Source organism: Eutrigla gurnardus, assembly GCF_963514095.1.
Source record: "Eutrigla gurnardus genome assembly, chromosome: 4".
Lineage (NCBI taxonomy): Eukaryota > Metazoa > Chordata > Actinopteri > Perciformes > Triglidae > Eutrigla > Eutrigla gurnardus.
In genome coordinates this window covers 19,772,310-19,781,885 of record NC_139918.1, presented here as the reverse complement: position 1 = coordinate 19,781,885, position 9,576 = coordinate 19,772,310, and the positions used below count along the sequence as shown (strand labels likewise).

At 43.4% G+C, this 9,576-nt stretch overlaps 1 protein-coding gene across 1 annotated transcript; it reads left to right on the top strand.

Moving 5' to 3' along the window:
- Positions 1–5,910: 5,910 nt before the first annotated feature.
- LOC311012697 (myocilin-like) lies at positions 5,911–8,137 on the top strand. The gene is made up of 3 exons (XM_084008311.1): positions 5,911–6,443; positions 6,935–7,039; positions 7,165–8,137. The coding sequence occupies exons 1-3, from the start codon at positions 5,960–5,962 to the stop codon at positions 7,965–7,967; spliced, it is 1,392 nt and encodes a 463-aa protein (XP_083864437.1). The 5' UTR covers positions 5,911–5,959; the 3' UTR covers positions 7,968–8,137.
- Positions 8,138–9,576: the final 1,439 nt, after the last annotated feature.

Here is a 9,576-nt window from a genome sequence, read left to right as displayed (position 1 = left end):
TGCCATTCTGCCTTTAACTCTCGCAGGACAACCTCTGCGCCTGATAACAAGTGTCTCTCCTACCCTGGATGTGAACGTCGCCTATCATTACATGATCTACGAGGAGAGATCTAATTAGCTCCTCGAGCCCACATAGAAAGCGGTCTGATATGCATCGAGGACATGGCCCTGTGCCTCCCCCTTCCATCCGCCTGCGACAGTGAAATCTGATCGATGTAGTCAGTATTTGCCCTTTTCATTATGGTCAGGCCTCTGGAGATGGGTATTGTAGGCACATCGTGTTGTAGTGAGCTGGAATAACACTAGATGGCAGTAACAGCATAACCAATACTGCTCTGCCATTACATTAGAGGGGGGCCATAAATCTGAATCAATGATTGGGTAATGAAATAAAAAATATAGTCACGTCAGAGGACAAACGTTCTTCTAAATTCAATAAAATTACAATCATGGGGGGGTTCAATAGGCATGTGTACATCCGCTTTAAAGTATCTGATGGAGTATTTTTCCAGATCTATAGTATACAAAAACTGTCTGACTCAACCCCCGTGATCTCACCTGATGGAGATAAGATGTGTGAACCCCCCCAACCCTCCCTTTCATCTCCTGCCACAGATCCTGTTTCCCGAAGTATCTGCAGTAACAGGAGAGTCGGTCTCCAGGTCAGTATTTAAGGCTTCAAAATATAGGTGGGCCTGTTTTTAGACTGAGACCTGGCAGTCGCTTCAACGGGGTGACATGTCCACCTTCACAGCAGGGACACCGTTAAAAATTCAGGGGTCTCAGGGCCCCAGATATCTGGGGACCCATTTACTATCAGAACGTTTTCAAGAGGGCTTAATATTCTAGAGATGTCCCTGCCACTTTCTCGTCTGACTGAAAGTATCTGAATTTCAAACAGTCAGCTGCATTTAATAAAGAAGAAGAACAAGGTTTCGTTCCCCCCTAAGGAATCAGGAATCAACCGTTTAGTTTGGTAGCAGACATACATACAGATAATATGTGGTAGAATGGCATGACATTCTATGTAATATATTATACACATTATCATCTAGAAGATATGGTATACAAAAAATAATACCATATAATTTTACTGCAATTTACAATACAGTATAAAGCAATGCAGTATGAACAAGGTATAGTATTAACCCCACAACATTAAAAAAATAGGTATTATCAGAGAAATGTACTAAAATGCTAGTATCAAAAATAAAATAGTTATAACGGATGCATTAGGAGCATTTTACAACTAATTTGTATACGTTAATCATCTATTTCAGAGTCAAAGTCCTTTCCGTGTTGACTACTTTGGCCACCATTTGAGACAGATGGCTGAGTGCTGGTTGGGGAAAAAAAATATATGATTGGCGTCATGTCAAAGGGAGTCCAGGGAGAGCAGTTAAGAACACGTTGGTCTCCATGCGCCACTCCATCCCTGCGCTGAATCATCCATTACCCATGCTTCACTATCGCAGCCCTGTGTTTGGAAAGGACGGTGCTGTCTGCTCGCCATGTCTGAGTCCACTAAGTGACCTTGCTGCATCCAGTCTGAGCGTCACCACAACACGAGCTGCCGTCGCAAAACAAGGTCACCGTTTTCTTTTGGGCAGAGCCCAACAAGAAGTCACAGACGGTCCTGCAGACACAGCTGGTGAATTTGATACAGCCTTAGATTTAAATCCGTTTCCAGGGAAGGAATACCCATGACCTTGCCCTCTCTTCCTTTCTCAAATGAGATTACAAGGCAACTGAGACAAGCCGAGCAGAAATATTTGAGCTGCTGTCATTTAAAGATGAAACAGACCAGTGTGTGTAAGGTGGCAAACTGGTCCTGGCTCTTCAGTTTGAGAAAAACTTGAAATTAACAGTTTTTTCTTCTTCTTCATTTCCCTCTTTTAAGCTCGTTTTGTGGTACAGTTGCTAAATCTTAGCTTAACTTGCACCACAGTGGAAAGGCCCCGTTGTTAAACTGTCACCAGTGGGGGGGAGAACAGTGGCCCCCATTACATAACACAGTCTAGTCGCATACTGCGTAACACACAGAGGTTTAAAGGCAGTTTGTGTTGTTGGTAGGAAAAGAGGAATTTATGGAAAATGTCAAATGTGCATATTAGAACCAGAGGAATCCCCGTAAACCCATACTTATATAATCAACGTGCCTGGAGAGTGATGCTCGGACAAATATTCCTGGAATTCCATGATTTTTACAGTCTGTATTTATATGACGCAATGTCGCAAAAGACAGACACAAACATTAGCTGTAGACATTTTACATGACGCGATAAACATTTAAAAACTTTTTTTTTTCAGTTGTGAACCTTAAAATATCTGCCTGTATTTGAAAGGTAGCTTTTTTTTACTTTGACATCTGATGTCATATGTACTGCTAAGTACCTGTAGTTGTTGAAGCCTACTTGTTGTGGTATTTTTAGCCATGTAAGTGGCATCGCTCTAGGTATGGCAATGTTTCTTGGTCCAGACATATCAGAAATATCAGAGTGGACAGCACAATGGTAGCGACCTGTCAATCACCAGCAGCCACGCCCTAAAGCAAAACCCTCCCATATTGTCTATTCTACTCTAAATGGGACATAACTTACAAATTATTATTGAATGTTAGCATGCTAACGCTCATTGTCAGCATGTTAGTTGCGTGTAGCTCAAGCACCTCTATACACATGTACAACCTGTACCCTAAGACACGGAAACTTCCGGGGTCGGCCTTAAAAATACATCATCCTTGTTGTACTCGTTTGACCGCCCAGATAAGTGTCTCTTCCATCATGATTTGCTGTTCTAGTAGATGTAACTAAACATCCCACCAAAAACAACGCATTTCTGCCCGTCCAACAAAAATCAAACTGAATTCAAACAGCCCATCAGTTCATGCTTAGACTGATTACATTTCATCACACATGCTTCCTGACATCAAGGAAGTGATGATACATTACACGAGAGCTTTTAAAAACCACACTTCCTGTAACACCGAGGACGCCATGGACAGCTTTACCTCAGATACCAAGTGTTAAATAGTGTGCACCAGTTGAATCTCATCTCTTTGCATGTGCGGCTGTCTGTGTTATTCACAAAAGGACACTGGTGCCGTGTCTGTGTCAGTAATGAGAACCTCTGGTGTTAACACCTGCATTGCTATCGAAGGCCAACAACCAGTGTGCTGCTGTGAAGCATGCGATCCACTGTGATTATACCCTCGCAGTCATAGCAGACAGCACGCCATTTTTATCGCTTTTCTCAGAAACACTTGGCACAACACGTGCAATGGCCGTCTCGCTGTCTTTCCCATTGTGTCTCATCACATTCATTTCAGGCTCAAAATCTATACTTCTAGTCTGAGGCATGTTGTCAAAATGTCACCTGGACATAGAGGAAGGAGGCTGTGCTCAAGGGTTTTGAACCGCAGGGCGTTCAACGATTCAGGTCTAAATGGCGAATCAACAAGCCGAACTGGCACTCATGTAAACACACCTTACATAACACCTCACACCTGTAAATGCACATCTGGCGAGCCAATGGTCGTTCCGTGAGGGTGTGACTCAAATGCGTTCCTCATCAGCCAATGGAAACGTCATCTACAGAGCTACCAAGCCCACGTTCCTGCTCCAAAAAACCCTTTCTGCCGGCCGTCTTCTAAATAACTGACCAGATTGTAGTGGCTGCTGTGCAAAAACAGAGTTTCCACATGTGTCCCGATTATGCAGTCAAACTGTTTCCCTCATCTGTTTTGTTTTTCTTCGGCAACGCCAATGTCCCTCTCCTCCCCTGCTTCCTCTTGCATAATATTATATCCTTCACATTCAACCAATTTAAGAGTGGAAATCCTAAGCTGCCAAGGATTCTGGGATTGTACTCTGAGTGCTCTGAAATAACCAAAATAACTATGATGTCAACTATTTTTCACTCATTTCGCCATTTGATTATATTACTAATTTGTTATTCATTATTTTCATTTACATTTTGGGGCCCCGAGATAAATCTGAAGGGCCACAATCAAAGCTCGAAAGATAAGGGGAAAAAAGGATTGTTTATGTTACCCATCCTCCTTCATGTGATACATACTGTATATGAATATAACTACTAGAAACTAGAAAAACATTGTGTTGGAGGAAAGAAAGCACTGTAACATCTTCATTAGAACGCGTATTCTTAGCTCAAGCTATGCATGTTGAGCACTTCGGCAGACAGACATTATCGTAGCTCCCTGTAGAGCTACTTTAACATATGGAGAGAATCCCTGTGGAAGAGGTTGTAAAAGTTATGATCTCCTATTCTCTCTTCACAGGTTGTCTGAGTCATTACGTTACATAAGAAAAAAAGGCACCTCAGTGGTAAAAACATTGTGGAATACCAGTGAGTTTCCACGGCTGTAAAACGGATAGGTTAACAAGGCAGCAGTTTGATCTTGTGGAACCAAATACAGATGTGCACGGCAAGCTGCTTTGAAGTGTAAATTGGTCCATAGCTGTTGGTACTTTTTGTCTTACTGTTTGTCACATCATGATGATTAAGGGGGGAAAAATGAACAAATGAAAAGGACAGTGGGGAGGAAGTGCGACCTGTTCATAACTTGACTGCCTCAAGAGACCAAAATAATGTTTTTTTACAATTGATACTCCAGTGGTGATTTTTTTTTGTCCACTCTGGAACCAGACCAAGTCCCAGATGTATCAAGTGGAGGCAGTTGGAACACAGGTGGGCCACATGCCTCCTGTAAATAGAAAGATGAAAGCCTGAGGGAAGGGTTTTCTTTATAAAAAGTTTCAGTTTCCGCTATAATGTATCCAGTCAAATAAAAATACATGGCTTTTATGCCTAGCCTTTTAAGCCATGTTTCAAGCTTCGCTAGCAGCAAGGCTCTAGGGGGTTGCAATGTCGGCCCATCTGTTTGTTGGTCGGACAATCAGTCTATCACTATGGTCAACACTGAAATATCTCAACAACTATTTGATGAGTTGCTATGGAATTTCCTACGGACAAACCTAGTGACTCTGTGTCCGATTTGTCCTGTAGCGCCACCTCGAGATTGACATGATGATGTTCTGCGGCACATTGCATTGTGGGATTATTAGCAGAAAGTAGTCTCCATGCCACGGACTCATCTTTTTTTCATTTCGTTGTGGCATTTTAGTGGATACATTTACACTCTGAGGACACTCAAATAACCAGTAAACACAGTGCACAATATAGTAAATATCCCCATGTGGAGTTTCATTCTTATCCAGCCTACCAGCCTGTCCTCCTGTGCCAGACATCCTGTCCATTTGTGGACAGAACTAGTGAGGTTGGGCTACGTTGCCTTGCCGTTGAGTCTGGTTGGCGCATGGTGTTTTCAGATTCCTGGACTTCTACGCACTCTCCTTGGGCGCCCAAATTCCACCCTGTACTCAGGACATAAAGTGACTTTGAGGTTAATCACATGGTAGTTTAATAGTAAAACTCATCAGTTACGGAGGAAGTAAACAGCTCTGCAGCTCACAGCCAGTAGACACATAAAGAGACGCTGTCCAGTCAAAACAACCTGTCAAGGCATAATGAAAGAATTTTATACGGAAAAAAACACATTGTGTATTTTTTTTCCATGGACACTGTGATTTTCACATTGTTTGTCGCTTTCACCTCAAGCAGCTACCGCCAAAAAGAAAACACACGTGGACCTTTACAAATACACACACTCACTCCACACCCCCTGGCTATTACCCTCCCTGCCACACTCCTCATCCCCTCCCACTCTCTGACAGTAAACTGTATAAATATCCTACTCTCAGCATTGCTGGGATTCAGACACTGACCTGCACTGACCAGAGATACTCAGGTGAGAAGAGACAAGCTAAAGAAGGAAAAGAAAAAAAATACAAATCAAGTGGAGTCACTCTACTGCTTTACTTTACTGAACGGAGGAGGATAAATAATAATTTTCCCAAGCTCAGTCTGACACTCCAGAATGTGGCTCCAGGTGTCCCTCCTCTGTCTGTCCTGCTTAACTCTGATCAGCCGAAGCCAGGCCCAAGAGCGAGCCTTCCTCCGCCGCTCAAATGACCACGATGGGCACTGCCAATACACCTTCACCGTGGCCAGTCCGGAGGAGTCCAGCTGCCCAGGAAGCAGCATGAAACCAGAGATGGACGGAGTCTCGTCCCGAGTCACTCTGCTGGAGGCTTTAGTCAGCCGTCTGATAGCAGGGGCGGATGGAGGCACCAGGACTAGGGTGAGGCCTAACAGTGGAGAGGGTCTCCAGGAAGCTTACTCACAGGTAGCAAGGGAAAGAGACCAGCTTCAACAGGACAATGAGCATCTAAAGGTACAGGTCCAGGAACTGCAGAGGAGGCTGGAAGAGCTGAGGCAGGAGGCAGAGAGCCTCAGGCAGAGACCCTGCCAGCAGACACCCAACTCTAGGGGGACTCCGCTTGAAAAGAGACCTGCCAGTGGTATGTACATCAGTGGGTAAAGGGAAAACAAGCACCCTTTACCAAACATGTTCATTCAACAAGTTCTCTGATTGAGAACCTTCTATGAAAACAGCTGCTTCTGTGTTGATGTTTTTTTTTTGTTTTTCTGAGAAATATATTTGTTGTTGATAATTAAAAGTCTCCTAGGGTAACGGGTCAGGTTGCAGTTAGCCTTCCCAGGTCGAGTAAGGGGATTGGAATTTACAACACAGACTCTTCTTTTATGGCTTTGTCACTCATGCATGTCTGTTTATGTGCATGCGATCATTTTCAGGGGAGCAACAGCATGGTTATGAGGGGAACCTGCTGTTCTCGGAGGCAAATAAATGGCACACTAAGACTTTGATGTTGATCACTACTAGTATATACATAACATTTTTATTTTCTTCTGTCATGTTCTACTCAAAATTCCTTCCCAGTGGTTTCTTCCCAGTCTTACACATATTTCTTCTTCACTCTGTCTCTCCCAGACCCTGCATATGCTTCGGGGAATGGTGCATACCAGGAGATGAAGGCGGATGTTACGGAGGTTCCAGCATCCCACCTCATCCCTGAAGGAAATCATAACTTTACAGGTAAAACTGGGGTTTTACGGTTTCAAATTGAACTGGTGGTGGGATGTTGTTGCAAATCCATGTCAAATCAAAAGAATTGTGAATTTATAAGAAATATCACGCAGTTCAACTTTTTTTTTCACCAGGCTGTGGCCAGCTGCAGTCAGTGGGAGATCCCGTGTTGCACAGGAAGGCTGACACTATCACAGGGAAGTATGGAGTGTGGCTGCAGGATCCCGAGCCTCAGGGCAGTCAATACACCAACAAGACTGTGTGGCGTATCGACACAGTTGGTAAAGATGTCCGTCAGCTCTTTGCTTATGAAGACATAGATCAATTATCCAAAGGCTTCCCCATGAAGGTCCTGGTGCTGCCAGAGCCCATGGAGAGCACAGGGGCAACCATGTACCGTGGCTCCCTTTACTATCAGCGCAAGCGCAGCCGCACCCTGATCCGTTATGACCTGAGTTCTGAGAGCCTGGCATCACGCCTGGAACTGCCTCACGCTGGCTTCCATGGCCAGCACCCTTACTCTTGGGGCGGCTACACCGACATCGACCTGGCAGCAGACGAACAGGGCCTGTGGGCTATCTACAGCACACACAAAGCAAAAGGTGCGATCGTGATTTCGCAGCTGGATCCCAAGAGTCTGGGGGTGAAGAGGAGCTGGGAGACCAACATCAGGAAGAACACAGTGGCCAATGCTTTCATGGTGTGTGGACGTCTGTACACGGTGGCCAGCTACACTGCACCCGACACCACCGTCAATTATGTGTTTGACACGGCCACCGGCGTGGGGCAGGCTGTTGCTGTGCCCTTCAAGAATAAGTACCATTACAACAGCATGGTGGATTACAACCACGGCCAGAGGAAGCTGTATGCGTGGGACAACTTCCACATGGTCACCTACGACATCAGACTGGAGAGAGCCAGTCATGGCAGCAGCTAGGACGCAGGCAGAGATAAACTGCGGTTTACAGGACTGTACTGATGCCAGAGCAAGTCAATTAGATAACGCATCATTTGCATTGTACTGAGGTTATTTCAATCTGTGTTTTTGCATCATTAAAATATATATTTTTTCTATTACAATTGTAAATATGTTATATGATATTGTTCAAATAAAATGTACTATAGATAGAAATATAGATTAATGTATCTAGAGCCCTTAGTGATCATTACAAACAGGTAATTATGGTTTACATAGTGAAATATTTTGTTAGCTCCTCATAAATGTTGATGTTATTTAAGTTCTCAATAAAAAAAACAATGAAATAACACACACACACTTGCATTTGCAACTAATTAAATAATAACATTCTGGAATGTGCTTCAGTTTATTTACCAGATGTGTTTCTCCTTGCTCATCATCGCAACTTAATGCTTTTACTTTACTTTGCTTAAGTGAATAATTAATTGTTTTTATAAAATATGCATGCAAGTCCAAGAATATAGCCTAACTGATAAAAATGTAATGGCAATTGGGATTCTGCAAATACAACAAAGGTGCCGTAGATACTGTATTATTTTAACAAAGATGAAGTGTGATGATGACGATCTAATTGACATGCCCGAAATAAACAAATACAAAAAAAAAAATACTCTGTCTATTAGATTATCAAATATGTTCCCTCAACATGAGGGCAACAAATACAGCAATTGTATGTAATAATATCTTGTGAATATATAGTTAAATATAATCTGCATATAAATACTGAGCTAAAAATATGTCAGCCGCTTAACAGGAGCTTCACATTTAGTGTGCAGGAGTTTCATTGACCTTTAATCCTAAATCTTTTCACTTAACCATGACGAAGCCACTGAAAGCTAACCAAAAGTAAAATAAATTGACTTTCGGTTAGCTGTCATGGCTGAAGTTTGTGCTGATGTAGCGCCTTGTTTCCTTATTGTATGAAAGTTGCTAGTTAGCATATTGGCCTATGATAATGTTGCTAATGTTGTATGCTAAGTCCCGCCGGCTGTGACCAGGGTCCGACGATGAACTAGCTCTGCTCCAGACATGTGTACTTCAGATATTCTTCATTTTCAGGATGGTTGTGAGGACTTCATGGTTCATCGTGGTGTAACAATGGTAGTCGTTGCTGGTAGAGGTTGGAAGGAGATAAATGTTTCTAAAACGTTACCTCCCTACGTCACAAATCCCGTGGCGCTAACATTAGTAGACTACACGAGCGCACCATTAACTTGCATGAGCACGTCTAAAGGCATAATGTATGTATTCAGTTTAAAAAAAAGAAGAAAAAAAAATACATATCCATTCAGTGGGTGTAGTTACCGGTAGTTACTTACAGTGCGGGCGGGGTTCCTCCACGGTCGCTCTGACAGCTTGACGGGGCAGCGACGGTGGGCGGGGCTTAGCGAAGGGTCGGGGGACGCTGCGTGCGCATCTGTGTAATTTCACCCACTGTTAATTACTGAAATGTAGTTGCTAAGTTATTGCTACTACACATTAATGTGGAAGACCCCAGCGTTTAGACCCCACCCACTGACCTGACACCCCATATACACAGTACTCAAACTCCTGAACCAGCTACACC

Bases quoted from the DNA above. Each gene is read 5' to 3' on its own strand.
- LOC311012697 (XM_084008311.1), top strand. From the start codon at position 5,960: ATGTGGCTCCAGGTGTCCCTCCTCTGTCTGTCCTGCTTAACTCTGATC. The intron at 6,444-6,934 runs GTATGTACATCA...TGTCTCTCCCAG, and splicing joins TGAAAAGAGACCTGCCAGTG to ACCCTGCATATGCTTCGGGG. The intron at 7,040-7,164 runs GTAAAACTGGGG...TTTTTTCACCAG, and splicing joins AGGAAATCATAACTTTACAG to GCTGTGGCCAGCTGCAGTCA.